We start from the raw sequence: 16,440 nt of genomic DNA on the forward strand, positions 1-16,440 counted from the left end.
TAATTGGAAGGTAGGCAGAATAGAGGAGCCAGTAGAAGGTAGGCGACAGGTGATGCTCATCCTCAATGGAGAATCGCTCGGCCCACTGGCGCAGAAAAACAATGTCGTGAGGTTCGGGTTCGTTGACGCAACCATTCGAATCTAACGCAGCGACGAGCCAGCTTTGAACTCAGATGAGGAGAGTGACAAAGCCAGCTTGCGGAGCGATACTGCAGAAGGGTTGGCCAACAGCCAATGTTTAACCGACTCGGAGAGGCTGACCGGTGTGGGGCCGCTGCTTAACGAAGATGATCTCCTCTGTGACATTGAGGGTGGGGAGATCTCGGAAGAGGACGTCGAGGTCACGATGGTGGAGATGAAACGGGCAGATTCTCATGAAGCTGATCCAAATTAATCTCCACCACTCCAAACTTGCGTCCGCGCATCTTTCCGTCCGCTTGGCTGCCGGTGGACTTGACATAGCCCTCATTCAAGAGCCGTGGATATACGTGGGCTTTAAACTGATTGCCGTACAACACAGAGGTAAGATCCGTAGCTGCATCCTCGCTAAAAATAATATAAATATCTTCTTGCTCCCACAGCTTAATAGCGGCGACATGGTAGTGGCATGCATCGAGCTCGGGAAAACCGGTTTTTGGCTAGCCTCCGCCTATATGGCCTATGACAGGGATGCTCCGCCGGACGAAGTCCGTACTCTGGTGCAAGAGGCAGCCCGGAAGAACAAACATTTGGTTGTCTCCTGCGACGCAAATGCTCACAACATCCTGTGGGGGAGCAGCGACACTAACTCTAGAGGTGAGTCACTACTGGACTTTATCTTAGAAAATAGAATTAGTGTTTTGAATATAGGCACAGAGCCGACTTTTGTTACTATGAACAGAGAGGAAGTTTTGGACATCACCCTGGCTTCCGACATGTTCTCTAATCACTTTAAAAGATGGCGAGTTTCAAACGAAAATTCGTGCTCAGACCATCGGTATATTGAATTCGAAATCGACACTAGGTCTCCCCAAGTTAGTCAGTTCAGGAATATACGGAAAACTGACTGGGGAGTTTACAATAAAAAATTAAGAGCTCTACTGCCAAAGAAAGCCCCCAAAAACCCCACTACTTGTGGGGAGTTGGATAAACTGGTTAATCAGGTAACTAAAGCAATGAATAGCTTGTTAGCGGCCAGCTGTCCGGTTGTCCGACCCAGCGGGAAGTCTAAACTACCTTGGTGGTCCAAGCAGCTAACCTCGCTACGAGAATCCCATAGAACACTATTTAATCTGGCCAAGGCCACGAGAAGGTCAGAAGACTGGCAAGCCTATAAGGCTGAATTGAAAAACTACAAAAAAGCAGTTAGAACTGAGCAGCGTGAATCATGGCAAAATTATTGCAAAGAAATTGAAGAGACTTCAGAAGCGGCCAGATTAAGAAAAATTCTCTCAAAGACGCCATGCAACCAAGGCTACCTACAAGGTCAAGGGAATACATGGACTACGTCAAGTGAGGGATCCGTTAGGTCTTCTCCTAGACACACACTTTCCAGGAAACAAGCCGGTGGAACAAAACCATTCCGCCAATAATGAAAGGCAATCCGACCTAGGAAAACTCTTAGTTACACACTCAAAAATCGAATGGGCTATTAATACTTTCGGTCATTATAAATCGCCAGGAATGGACGGTATCTACCCCGCTGAACTGCAGCAATCACGGGGCATTGTACTACCGTATATCAAAATTGTCATTAGAAGTTGTCTTAACATGGGCTACATTCAGCTAGGATGGAGGGAGGCAAAAATCTCCTTCATACCCAAGGCAGGTAGGTCCTCACACACTAACCCTAAAGACTTCAGACCCATTAGTCTAACGTCTTTTCTTCTCAAGATCCTGGAGAGAATAATAGATGAATACATACGGGGTGTCGTGCCTTTAAATAGGCTCTCTTCGGCGCAACATGCCTATACTAAAGGGAAGTCCACAGAAACCGCCTTACACTCACTCGTCGGGTTGGTGGAAAAAAGCTTATCAGACAGAGAGTTTGCATTGGTTGCTTTCGTAGACATAGAAAGCGCCTTCAACAATATAAATGCAAACGCTATAGTAGATTCATTAGAAGATTTTGGAGTTGAACCACATGTCGTAGCCCTGATAGAAGATATACTCATCAAAAGAAAGGTAACGGCTAAATTAGGAAACACTATTCTAAGCAGGAAGGTTTGCAGGGGCACACCGCAAGGTGGAGTCCTCTCCCCTCTTCTTTGGATTTTGGCAGTAAACTCCCTGCTGCTGACCCTGGAAAGGGGGGTTGCCACGTCACAGCTTACGCAGATGACGTAGGCAATCGCCGTTAAAGGCAAATATCCTAACACCCTTATGGATATTCTGCGCTCTAACATGGCCACACTTAGAAGCTGGACTGAGAGCAGGGGACTCGATATAAACCCCTTAAAAACTCAAATAATTCTCTTTACAAAGAAACATAGGCTCCCTATAATCTCCCCGCTAACTTTTAAGGGTGTGGAGATTCCTTTGAAAGAGAATGTCAAGTACCTAGGACTCATATTAGACAGGAAACTCACGTGGAAATCTAATATTGAGGAAAGAGTAAAGAAGGCCAACGTTGCATTATACATTTGCAAAAAAGCGGTCGGTATCAAGTGGGGACTAACACCCCGTATTACGCACTTTCTCTATACTTCGGTAGTTAGGCCAATCTTAATGTACGGAATACTTGTATGGTGGCCATCTGCTCAAAAGGCGACTTACGCTAAAACCATGAGTAAGGTCCAAAGAACAGCTTTTTTGTGCATCTCTGGCGCTTTAAGGACTACCCCAAACAAAGCGCTGGAAGTGCTAATCAACTTACCTGCCCTAAATCTGGTAGGAAAATACGTGGCCGCCGCCTCGGCGCTCAGATTAAAAAGTATGGCGCTATGGAAAGACCGGTGCTTTGGCCACGCTTCCATTTTGCACTCTCTGAATAGTCATAAACAAGAAATAGACTACTCTATCCCTAGACTCACCTTTGAAAGACTCTTCAAGACGAGTATACCGTCAAGAAGGGAGTGGCATACAACAAGGCCATGGAGAAGGGGGGAATTAAACTTTTATACAGATGGCTCCAAGCTAGACGATAAGGTTGGCTACGGAGTTTTCTCGAAGGAATTAGGACTGGAACTATCCGTTCGACTACCAGACTACTGCAGCGTCTATCAGGCAGAGGTACTAGCTATAAAAGAAGTGGCTACATACGTAAATACACACGCCCTAACAAAAACGATTATAAATATATTCTCGGATAGCCAGGCGGCCATCAAATCAATGAATGCGGCTTTACTAAGATCGAAGGTTGCACAGGAATGCCGGGCAGCTCTAAATGATATTAGTTATAGTATTCAAGGTCAGCCTTATTTGGGTTCCGGGACATAGAGATATTGAGGGAAACTGTAAAGCAGATGAGCTAGCCAGAAAGGGTACCGCTCTCCAACTGCTGAGTGATAAAAGTACCATTGGAATACCCATGGCCACGAGTAAACTAATAATAAAAAACCACTTTATCCAAGAGGCCAATAGGTCATGGAGAAATGAAGATACGTGTCTAACAGCTAGGCTACTATGGCTGCAAATAAACAAGAAAAGAACAAAGGAATTGCTTAGTCTCTCAAGAGACAATATCTCGAAGGTCGTGGCTTGTTTAACCGGTCACTGGCTATTTGGCAGGCATTCCTCGTCCTGGAGTTTTCTCCCATGAATAACTATTGCAGAAGTTGCAGAGATGAGGAAGAGGAAGAAACAGTTGAGCACTTCCTTTGCAATTGTCCAGCCCTAGCTAAAATCAGAGCAGGTTGTCTAGGTAAATACTTTTTTAATTCTCTTACAGAACTGTCTGGCGTGGGGTTGGCATCAATACTACGCTTCATAAGAGCCACGAATTGGTTCCACGAAGGAAGATAAATGAGGTTGCCGTGTAGCACAGTGGTATCACAACGGACCTGTAAGGTCTAAGTGAGTTGGTCGTACCACCATAACCTAACCTAACCTAGTACTGCAAATGCAACGCGTTCTTAAACGTCATTTTTGTATCAAAAGTCGTGCATTATTTGCAGCAAAAATTTTCACACTGCCAATAAATACGCTAGTACAATGTCTGATGAAAAGTGGGTATTTAATTATTTATTTTAGCTTTTAATACAAAAATTGATGAAAAATACGATATTTAAACTTTATTTTATTATACTTTTCTTGGTTTTAGTGATTATTTTAGTACATCGGAGATAAAATTACTGCTCAGAGTCCGACTGAGCATGGAGAACGAGTTCACGTCGGGAAGGAGGAAAAAGAGCGTGCTCTGGGCTAAGGTCGTAGATGACGTAAAAAAAGTTAATAAAGAAATTTTCTAATTTACTCGTCACATATAAGCGAATAAAAAAAGAAACAATACAACCGGTAGAGAATCAACATCATGGCTTCAAAAAAATACTTATATTTGGGTATTTTCCATTTTGATATTAAACTTTTGACAAGATATGTCCTTCTTTTAAGCTTTACACGGTTTTTTTTTCTTAAATTCAATAAAAGACTATCGGTTTTTTCCTCACATACATCGTCCATGACCAAACTTAGTAACAATTCCATTTTACTGCACAGCGCGTTCATAAATGCAACAAATCTATTTGCAATTTTTCAACAAATCTATCAGTGGCATGAATTGTCACATTGACAGTGCTGCCAGCGCTGCAAGTACTGCGCATTATAATGCGTTTTTGAACATAGCCTATCATCGTGCGATAGCGTTCGCCATTAAGTGTCAGATAGGCGCAAGCCTCGTCTTTGAAGAAATATGGGTCGATGAATCCTCTAGCCATAGGCAATTTTTCATATTGACGTAGCTAATATATTAAACCAAAAATGGGACTCATCGCTGAAAGGTTATGTGCACCATAAGTTCGCCTGTGCGCGCGATGAATACTTTTCACAGAGCGTCGATTTTCTTAACACAACGATTTGCAAATGTTGTTGAGACGTAGGTCCTTCCGAGACGAAATGCCAAGGAATACTGCCAAAAATCTGCCAAATAAACCCTATAGAAAAAGCACCTCCAAGCTGATCACCATTGTGTACTTAAGAATAGGTGTATTAAAATGCTTGCATACTTATATATTTTATAATTAGTTCATATTGCTTTTTTATTGTTTTAGTAGACAAGCTCAATTTACGATATTCAGTTGAATCATTTGTGTAGTATTTCGGTTGCATGCTCTGTTGTCTATGCCTATTCCGCGTTTTCAGTTGTGGTGAATGCGGCTAGCAGAACATTCACTACGGTAATAACGAATACACCACAGACCAGGAATTCTTTTGTATACACATATATCCGATCATTTCTCTTCAAGTGACGCTGTGGGGAGTTTTGTTTAGAAATATGTTGATTTTCAGGAAGAGAAAATTTATGTGTGTACCTTGAAAATTAGCGCAATACCGACGACCACTTGCAGCACCAAAGACAGCCCCACTAGACCCAGACTCATGTAATAGTTCCGTGCTTTATCGTTGTACGTAAGCAGAAACCGCAGCTGATTAGCATTAGCCGACAGAAGTGCAATGTCCATTAAACCTAAAATTTGTTATTATTACAAAAAATGTTGATTTAGACTTCCAGTTAACTTTAATTTGAATTTTATGGAATTTGTTCTTACACACCTTCCGCCAAATTCTTATTTCCTGCATAATTGAAACTGTCGACTCGAACTAACTCTGTTTTTTTGAGGGTTTTAGTATGCTTGTGAGCCTCAGTAACGATATCTGAGTCGACAACATGGGTTCCATCGACCCCATCGACCTCATCAGCCTCATCAGCCTCATTAGCTTTATCGTTCACGTTATCCTCCAATGCTGGGTTTTGCAATTGTGACTTCTCGGAAATGTTTTCGTTTGCGCCTGGCAATTGTATCACTTCAATCGTTGTTTCGGGCTTATCCATATATTTAATATTATTCATTTTTAATCTGATTCATAAAGAAAATTATTTATTTCTGACTTTATTTAATTAAAGTGTACTTATTTACGATGTAAAGGTTTGCACTTCTTTTGTAGACTGTTGAGTAATTTATGAGTCTTTCCCTTCATTTGAAGAACTTGCGTTGCTTTTCTTGCATTTGATGAATATGTATGTGCACATACATATGCATAGATATGCAACTTGGTGTTTTGCGGTTTTGAGTTGGGCGATAACGCCTGTTATAATTTCACATCGCCTAAAATTATGCAATCACTTATCACAGTATGCTGCGGGATGGATTTGGATTTTCCTTACTGCGTAGCAGAGAACTGCACCGGCTCAGTGTAAAACATTCATACGCTTCACTTGAACAAAAAAACAGGCCTTTGCGTTCAAACGATCGAACTTGTTCAAATAAGTTATTGTCATTGTTTATTTCAGCTCAATCAAATCATGTTTTAGCTCTCCGATGTTATCACCAATCGTCTTCATAGCAGCCGTTTCGGGTATTTACTCGTTCGGCTATACATTCATTTTTTTGAGCAAGAATAAAAGGGCTATAGAGCCAAATGAGCCGGTTTGAACACGTATGATCCCGCATGAGTTTTTGCTTGTAACTAACGATAGCAAAGTAAAAGCAAAATTTTAAAGCAAAAACACTATATTTTCATATTTGTTTTTTGACGTGATAACGTCTTATAATTCGATTTAACAGGCTGCACGCACGAAAAAATGTGTCGTTACCTTGCTCATTAGTGTTACCTTGCTCATTGCCGTTACCTTGAATGAACTGCAAGCGAAAGCGCGGAACGAACGACAAAGCAAACGAACGGCAACGTTCGATATCTTGCTCTCTCCTACTTAAGTGAGCGTATATGTGTATGTATATGCGCATATGTACATACATATATAAATTCACGTATTTGTATTTGCATATGCCTTCTTATTGATTTTTATTAATTTGATTTACTTGAAGAATTTAAAATAAAACCAAGTTTGTTAATCATTTTTTTTTTTTTTTTTTTTTTTTTTTTTTTTTGGCGGTGAGGTAGGGTTCAAAATGCCTTCGCACTTACAGTAACCGTCGTCTACTGCGTCGAATGGTGTAGCCACTAAAACAATCCCTCCCCATTCCTTCCCGGATGTTTCCTCTGCCCCGGGACTCCGGTAGTATTACATCGTAGGCAGAGGAGATCCAAGTAGGCGTTCTGTTCAGAAAGAAGCCTTTTCTACTCCCCCTGCGTCCAGGGTCGCCAATTTTGGAGCCAGCATCACGCTATCGGCTCATCTTCTACTCAAGTAGGATGGATGTATGTATATTGTTCATCTCTATCCATGTCAAATTTCTTGGCACGTAGGATGCGCTCCACGTACGTGTCAATAAGTTGCCAGCTTTCTGCACTTTCGACCATTTTTTGGATGATGTTGTCTGCTTTTAAGGGGCCTAGCCTATCTTCTATTGCTTTGCGCTCTGCTGTCCACCTCTCACATTTGAAAAATGTGTGATCAGCATCGTCAATGGGTGCATCTCCGTAGATGCATTCAGCAGTTTCTGCTTTCCCTATTTTGTTGAGGTATTTATAAAAGTACCCATGTCCAGATAGCATCTGGGTGATGTAATAGTTCACCTCACCGAATTTCCTGTCATACCATTTATCTATGTTTGGTATCAGTCTCTTTGTCCATTTTCCTTTCGCCTCTGACGCCCAGCGCTCTTGCCATATTTGGAGTGTGCGTGCTCGAGCTTGTTGCCTTCTGGTATTTGTGCGGTCGCGTGTGTGGTCGTCTGTGTCATTTGTCTCGCTCTTTTTGAGGTCCCATAGTTCTTTTCGTTCCCTCGCTAGGAGATCTATGGGTATCGTACCGCTGATGATGAGTACTGCTGCTTCCGATACCGTGCGGTAAGCTGAGGCAACACGGAGGGCAGCAGTTCTTTGGGCCTTGGCAAGAATCTTCCGACGACATTCTGATTTGAGTGTGTCCGCCCATACTTCACAGCCGTATAGCAAGATGGATATCGTTGTGTCCATGAGCAGCTTCCGCCTGCTTGCGATGGGGCCTCCGATATTAGCCATTAATCGTGATAAGTTTGCGATTATTTTGGCAGATTTTTCAGCAGCGTGTTGGATTTGTGCCCAGTAAGTCAGCTTGTTGTCAAGTCTGATGCCCAGGTATTTCACCACTTTTGAAGTCCTTATATTCTCCGTGTAGACCGGCATTATTACTTCTAGAGGTATGCGCGCCCTCGTAAGAAGAATTAGTTCCGTCTTTTCCGGAGCCAAGCTAAGGTCGTGCGAGTCGAGCCATGTCTTGATTCTTATCAGCGTCTGTGAGAGTTTCCGTCTTGCCGCGTCTAAATCGCGTGCGGTAAAGTTTGTTAATCATACCTGTTGTTTTAATGTTATTATTATTTTTTGACAGTATGCTCGTGAGTCTTATAATTCTATGTAGCCGGCTGCACGCACCAAAAAATGCGTCGTTATCTTGCTCATGCAACGTTACTTTGCTTGAACAGCATGTTATGTTATGTTATGTTATGTTATGTTATGTTATGTTATGTTATGTTATGTTATGTTATGTTATGTTATGTTATGTTATGTTATGTTATGTTATGTTATGTTATGTTATGTTATGTTATGTTATGTTATGTTATGTTATGTTATGTTATGTTATGTTATGTTATGTTATGTTATGTTATGTTATGTTATGTTATGTTATGTTATGTTATGTTATGTTATGTTATGTTATGTTATGTTATGTTATGTTATGTTATGTTATGTTATGTTATGTTATGTTATGTTATGTTATGTTATGTTATGTTATGTTATGTTATGTTATGTTATGTTATGTTATGTTATGTTATGTTATGTTATGTTATGTTATGTTATGTTATGTTATGTTATGTTATGTTATGTTATGTTATGTTATGTTATGTTATGTTATGTTATGTTATGTTATGTTATGTTATGTTATGTTATGTTATGTTATGTTATGTTATGTTATGTTATGTTATGTTATGTTATGTTAAAGTATATTATGCTATGTTAATGTTAACTCATTCTCTATATCCATACGAAATATCTATCAAACAAATAAAATTAAAATTTTCTTTTGAAAAATGCAACCATTCAATCAGTATTTTCTTATGACGTTATCACGTTAAACTATCGTCAGTAAACCGACTTTACAGACAACCTCTTTTTTCTTAAAACTTATAATAAAACACGAAAGAAAATAATGTAAATAAGGAAACATTGCTGATACCAACTAATCCTTTCAAATACGAAACGCAATTTACAGCGTACATTGTACGCCAACGCTCGTTTGCTCGAACATGTGCTATTTTCAATAATGACAACTACTTCTTTGAACAAGTTTGATCGTTTGAACGCAAAGGCCGATGCTAATTTCATTCAATGCTGCTTTTTGTTCAATGATTAGATTTGAGCCGAAGACATTAGATCATACGTGTTGACTGAGCTGAACTACGCGTTCGCCTGAATGTGAGCAAGAAATTTAGCGTATGAACAACTCAAGAAAACAGTGAGCCATGCAGGTCTCTGCTGCGTAGCACGCCAATTCAAAAACAATAACAAACAAAAAACAATTTGAAAAATAGTCTGTATAAAATAATCCCATACGTCAAAATTTCATTTTAAAATAATAAAAAAGAAAATACTTATGCTATGTTATAGCTGGAATGTACCTGGAAAGTTTAAATAAAGCAACTTTTATCGACTTAGCACTTTTTGAAGTGAAAACTTCTTTAGAATCGTTGGGAGTGATTTGAGACTCGATAAAACGAAAAAGCGACACTCTTGGCTACGAAGCGTTATATGTTGATATACATATGTATATGTGTGTGGCTGCGTACTGCTGAGCCACGCTAGTATAGTGAGTATTGTAGTATGTATACTACACTGCCTATTACTTGCTTTGGTGTTTAGTTCAAGCGTCATACGTATGTATATTTGTATGTATGCTAGTACGTATGTGTGCACGCCTGCGCATTACGGAGCCACGGTGAGCGAGAAGGCATTATGTATACCTATAAGTAATTGACTTTCTCAATACAACATTCAATTTAAAAATGTGTAACAATCGCACTGAATCGACAACACGATCAAAAACAACAATTGACGCGGTATTTCAAAGATATGTTGACAACATCGAAACCAAAGCATTTGTATCATATTTTAGCTATCATAAGCCACTCGTATCATTTGTTGAAATTGAAAACATTGAGGATGAATAATAATAAAATGAAGAAAATAAAATATGAACTTTATAGCAATATTATAATGAACCTATAATTATCTCGCTCCTAATGCTGCTTTCGTCTCATTCTCTCTCAGTTTGTTTTACGGAAGGTTTCACTTCTACCGCGTCTAACCGTTAGACTGGTATTTTTTATTCTGTAAGCCACTAACTAAAAATACAAAAAACTGCTAAATTTTTCAATGATAAATCAGAATTCATTGACCGCACATCAAAACCCCGTAAAGTAACAAAAGTTACAGATACACTTATGTTAAGTATGTGCAATATTCATATGTGTAACACATGGGCTGAAAAGTTCCGGGGCTAACACATAGGTGAGACTAGGTTTATTGCATTCGCCTATTTTTCAGTTAGTGCTAACCTTAAAAAGGCAGCTGCTCACTTATAAAGAATTTCGTGCTTTAATTTTACATTGTTTCTTGATGGGGAAAAATACCGTTCAGGCAAAGCAATGGCTTCAAATGTGTTATAGGTACTTCGCTTCATTATAAACAACAATAAAACGATTGTTTGCTGCATTCAAACGTGACCGTGGTCGTAGAGACACCGATGATGCCCAACGCAGTGCACGTCCAAATGAGGCGACAACACCAGAAAACATCAACAAAATCCACAAAATCGTTTTGAATGATCGAAAAGTGAAGTTGCGTGAGTTAGTTGACATCGTAAAGATGTCAAAAGAACGTCTTGGCTTTATCTTGCATGAGTATTTGACCATGAGAAAGCTCTGTTAAAAATGGGTGCTGCGTTTGCTCACTGTTGACCAAAAACAAGAACGTGTTGATAATGGCAAAACAACGTCAAAACTACATGAATCGAACTTCGAATAGCTTCCAAATCCACCGCATTCGCCAGATTAGGCTCCTAGCGACTACTGGTCTGTTCGCAGACCTTAAAACTGAAACTGAGTCCTATTTTGAGGCAAAAGATAAATCGTTCCACAAAAGTGGTATTGAAATGTTAGAGCGGCGCTGGAATGATTGCGTTGTTCTTGATGGAAAATACGGCGATGAATAAAGCTAATTTTGAACAAAAAAAAAAAAGTGTTTTCTTTGTTAGGCCCGGGACTTTTTAGCCCATGTGTTATATATATGTATTTATACTTATGCACCGAAATGTTAGGAAGTATTTTTATGCTTTAAGATATTTACAATAAATCGCAAAAGTATTCAAAGAAATAAGTTTTTGTTTAACGACTTTTTGGTTCAATAACATCTTTTTAAAAAAAAACATACTTTTGTAGATAAGATGAATTTCTCAATGTGACTTAAGTGGAAGTCCTGAATACTCTTTTTTAACCGGACACAAGTGCAAATGAAGTCGAATCACGCAATTTTTATAGACTTTTCTGATTGCTAGAAGATTTTTATTTTAACCCGGCGAGCGTAAGGTTAATATTTATTACATTGAGCGTAAGCTGGGTGTAACAAACCCATATATTGAGCTAGATATTTTAATGTGTTCATAATATTTTTATATGTTTTTATTTACTAGTACAATTATGTAATAACCCAAGAACTGATTGGGAAGGAAAAATAAAGCAAACAAATATTTTTAAATCTTTATTTATGAAATTAACAAAAATATTTTCTTTCATTTAAACAAAGTGTAACACTTAGTATTATAATTTTATAAAAAAAAGAAACTAAAAAAAAACAAAACGAATAGCTTTTACTTCTAGCTTATAAAATTAGGAAACATATGAGATCAAAACTTTTACTATATAGTTATTCAGAGTTCTCGTAATCATCTTCAGTTTGAGCGCAATCTTGACACGTGAAAACAGCATGTTCCATACATAAATAGCGATTGCATTTATAACAAGTGTGTTTAGTCTTGCGATCTTTTTTAGTAGGGCATATTTGACATCTCCTGATAGGCTTAGGAACTTTATTTGGAGGTCGTTGTGAGTGTGAGGGTTCATCCACTTGGTCCAGAATTCGTTTGCGAAGCTCTCGGGGTAAATGCTGATTTTCCTTTCTGTTTTGTAAATGTTCTGAAACCAATCCAATACCCAGGTCTCTAAGAAAATTTCGGCGTGACAAATTGCTACTATTATTGGACTTGTAAACTATTATGCTATTTATACCAGCCATGTTCAAAACTGCATAGAAAATCACCATTGGCCAGCGCTTTGTATTTCGCGAAACATCGTAGTTGGTGCACAGCTCATCTACAACATCAACGCCTCCCTTGGTCTGATTATAAAAAATAATCATTTCTGGTTTTTGTGTGCCATTAGTATCAGCAACAACGCTATCATCGTGATGTAATGTTGACATCAACAAAACAACCTTGTTTTTTTTTGGCACATGGGACAATAAAGATATATCCTTTTGAAATCCAAACACTGTGCTGGGGATCTCTCGGTTACGCGTTTGGAGCATCTGACTTGGAATCTCGGGCTTATTTTTTCGAACAGTGCCTGTGCTTGTCAAACGATGTTCTTTCAATAAGTGTAACATCAACGGATAACTGGTAAACCAGTTATCAAAGGTGACATTGCGATTGGTTTTGGAAATTGGAGCCACAAGTCTGTCCACAACATCATAAGCTTTGTTACTGAGAGCGTAAGGGCCTGTTGGTTGTTTTCCTGGGTAAATTTCAAGATTGATGACGTAAAACGACTTTGCATCAACCAAGGCATATATTTTCAAGCCATATATGTTTGGCTTATTGGGCATATACTGGCGAAAACTGCAACGGCCTCGAAACGATGGAAGTTGTTCATCTATAGTTGTATACTCAGATGGTGTATAAACAATTTGGCAATTTGCTACGAACTTCTCGAAAAAAGAACGAATGGCAGCCAAATTATCAGTAGCTTTTCTTTCGCTCCGAGTATTCTTATCATCAAACCGTAAACAGTTTTGAATAAATTGAAATCTCTTCAAAGTCATCGTTGTCCTAAAAATCTCAACCCCTGATCCATCACTTATCCACAGATCCTTCAAATTCAGCTTATTTGCTTTGAACTGTCCTGCAAGATACAAGAGACCGATAAAAGCCTTTAATTCTGACGATGACAAGTCTGCCATGATATATTTCTTTACGTGACTATTTTCACAAGCAGTTCTCTTCAGATTTATTTGACTATTTGTATGTAACAATATTTCTCGCAAAATCTCATCAGTAAGAAAGAGTTTCCAACATTCAACAGCTGTCTTTGCATTTTTGCCAATATCTTTTACGCCCTGCCTTTCCCTTATAATGTTTTCTGATCTCGTACGCACGTTAGACCTTTCTGGTACACTAAACCACTTTGTACCATTCTTTCCAGTAAAATATGGTCTGTTATCATTGCTTTCACGTTCTTCAGATCCCTCAGCTTCGTTTTCTTCCTCATTCGGTAATCCTACCTCTTGTTCCGAATCACTTTCAGAGCTTCTTTGGCCAACATTATCAATTTCGAAGTCACTACCAGAATCATCACAAGAATCATCCTGATCAGCTGCTTCGAAAACCCTCAATAATCTTCTTTGGGTTTCTTCGTATGACATATTAATTATTTAGCTGAAAAAAAAAAAAATAAAAACTAAAATATAACGAATATAAAACAAAAAGTATTTACTCGAATTTGTAACACGAAGCGTAAGGTGGGTGAAACTTACCCGGCCGCAACTTTGACAACATCTAAACACCTCGCCAGTCGGCGGTCAACTGCGGCATGAAACACAACGAATGCCTACCTCCCCCCGCGCAGCTACTCAGACGCACAACTTATTTTGACGTACGGAATAGAAAATATCAAACGGTTTATTACAGGCTGGGTGAATTTCACCCAACCTTACGCTCGCAGCGAATGACGCGTGTATCCCCCGCGATCACTCAGCGTATCTGCTGTGGCCGTAGTGTAGTTGTGCTGTTGTTTGGGGCAAGGCTTGTTACTAAGGTGCTGGTGCTCAATACCATATTTTTATGTAGTGCTTTTGGCCAACGGCTGCGAGATGACCTACGAAGGCACGATGAGCAAGTCAAAAGAATGAGAAAGAAAAAGTAATGCAATGTTTAGTGCAATCTATTTATTTGTTAAGCTGATACATAAATAATTTGTGCGGATGCATGAATATGAGTTTAACTTGTGCATTATGTGGCGTGATAGCTGGATAGACTCGGTCAAGCCAATCCTCCATCGGCTGCTCTTCAAGAATAAGCGGCAAACTGATTCTCTGATGTGATTCGTGAGACCCGCCTAATAGGCCAAATTGTAAGAGGAAACTCAACGATTGTATGATTTGATCGTTGCAGTAGTTCTGAAACGGGGTATAGCTATTTTTCGTCAGGGCTGACCTAAACAAAAGTCTTAATAAAAATCGAACGAAAATTTACATATACAGGGCCCGCCATCTATCGTTACGGATTTGAACTAGGTATTATTTGAAGAATGGTAACACTTAGCTGTCATCTGATTTGACAGAAAATTAGTTTTATTCTTCCGTTGAATGAAAATGGTTGTGTATATGCTCAAAGAACGCTGGGAAATTGGTTCGGCAGCTGAAGCAAACCGACCACCCAATGCGTTTTCGCTTCGCTTCATGGGCTTGAGATCGACTTGAAGAAGATGAAGACTTTTACCGAAAAATCATCTTTTCGGATGAAGCTCATTTCCATCTCGGCGGGTATGTTAACAAGCAAAATTGCCGCATTTGGGGCTCAGAAAACCCGCATGCACTCGAAGAAAAGCCGATGCATTCACAACGAGTCACTGTTTGGTGCGGATTTTGGTCGAGAGGCCTTATTGGTCCATTTTTCTTCGAAAATGAGCGAGGAGTGGCCGTAACCGTCAATGGAGAGCGTTACCGGGCCAGGCTGAACGAATTTTTGTTCCGAGAAATTGAAGAGGAGGATATTGGTGGTATTTGGTTCCAACAAGATGGCGCTACTTGCCACACAGCGAATGCTACGATCAAACTTTTGCGCACTGTCTTCGAAGATCGCATTATCAGCCGAAATTCTGATATCGTTTGGCCGCCTCGGAGCTGCGATTTGACGCCGTTGGATTATTATCTTTGGGGTGCCGTCAAAGACTAGTGTTATGCCAACAAACCAGCAACAATTGATGCACTGAAGACCAACATACGCGATGTCATAGCTGAAATACAGCCGCATACAATCGAAAATGTGTTGTAAAATTGGCGCGTACATCCTTTTTGGGTGTTTGGCCGAGCTTTTCCTCCTATTTGTGGTGTGCGTCTTGATGTTGTTTCACATTTGGAGGGACCTACAGTTTCAAGCCGACTCCGAACGGCAGATATTTTTATGAGGATCTTGTTCATGGCAGAAATACACTCGGAGGTTTGCCATTGCCTGCCGAGGGGCAACCGCTATTAGAAAAATGTTTTTCAGAAAGCATAACCAACTCAAAATATTCGCCGTTCGGAGGCAGCATGAAACTGTCATGGAAGGGTGGTAACTCAGTTGTTGTTGTTGCAGCAGCATAAACATTCCCCATACATGCACGATTAATTCAAGTGTGGAGTGGCAGTCCTTGGCCGGATATAAATCCGGGTCGTTTCGATAACGTAGAACCGACTATCGAGGGAACGATGGTAACTCAGTCCAAGCTGCTGCTGCATTCTTCCCAAGAAGCGGTAATTTAGATATCAGTCAGCTGTTATAATGATCTTTTTGCAAATATACCAGAGATGTATAATAAGTTTGAAAAATATCAATTTTATGCCCGCACATCCGCTTAACATGCACATTTATATACATATGTACATACGTATTGATCATGCACTAGGGTGGGCGCTATTTCTGAAATGATTGCTATTGTTCGAGACACCATCTAGAAACTTGAGGTTACCCAAAACACTACTAAATATGAAATGTTAAGCCAGTCGGATTAAATTTAGAGCTTCCGACTTGAGCCTGAAGTGCGAACAATTAGTATGTTTCTAAAATAAGATCAAATAATGCAAAAAATAGTTACGGCTATTCTTCGCTTCCACTATTGCAGTCAATGCGTGAGATTTATACGTTTTCAGATCTGTATTGATGGTCAGTATGTTTAGATAAAAAACGATTTTAGCGCTGCTATAAGTACAGCCGCATGCAAATGCTTCCCTAGAGTGGGCTAAAATAAGAATAAAAAATTTAAGAATAATAATAATAATAAAAATAAAGATAAAATAAGAAAAAAAATTTGATCAGGATGTTTTTCAAAAATTGCC

The 16,440-nt window shown here is 39.4% G+C and overlaps 2 protein-coding genes across 3 annotated transcripts; both read right to left on the reverse strand.

The window, feature by feature from the left end:
• Positions 1-5,141: 5,141 nt before the first annotated feature.
• LOC129240962 (ninjurin-B) lies at positions 5,142-11,571 on the reverse strand. Of its 2 annotated transcripts, XM_054877044.1 has the most exons (5): positions 11,503-11,571; positions 6,054-6,242; positions 5,689-5,993; positions 5,448-5,602; positions 5,142-5,386 (listed from the first exon to the last, which is right to left on the reverse strand). In XM_054877044.1, the coding sequence occupies exons 3-5, from the start codon at positions 5,984-5,986 to the stop codon at positions 5,261-5,263; spliced, it is 579 nt and encodes a 192-aa protein (XP_054733019.1). In that variant the 5' UTR covers positions 5,987-5,993; positions 6,054-6,242; positions 11,503-11,571; the 3' UTR covers positions 5,142-5,260. The 2 variants fall into 2 exon arrangements, with proteins under 2 accessions (XP_054733019.1, XP_054733018.1); XM_054877043.1 differs by having other exon boundaries at positions 5,689-6,242; positions 11,503-11,570.
• A 423-nt stretch (positions 11,572-11,994) lies between these two features.
• On the reverse strand, positions 11,995-13,767 carry LOC129242229 (piggyBac transposable element-derived protein 4-like). Its single transcript, XM_054878784.1, has one exon. It carries the CDS (start codon positions 13,765-13,767, stop codon positions 11,995-11,997), a length of 1,773 nt encoding a protein of 590 aa, XP_054734759.1.
• Positions 13,768-16,440: the final 2,673 nt, after the last annotated feature.

Source organism: Anastrepha obliqua, chromosome 3 (assembly GCF_027943255.1).
Source record: "Anastrepha obliqua isolate idAnaObli1 chromosome 3, idAnaObli1_1.0, whole genome shotgun sequence".
In the NCBI taxonomy this organism is placed as follows: Eukaryota; Metazoa; Arthropoda; class Insecta; order Diptera; family Tephritidae; genus Anastrepha; species Anastrepha obliqua.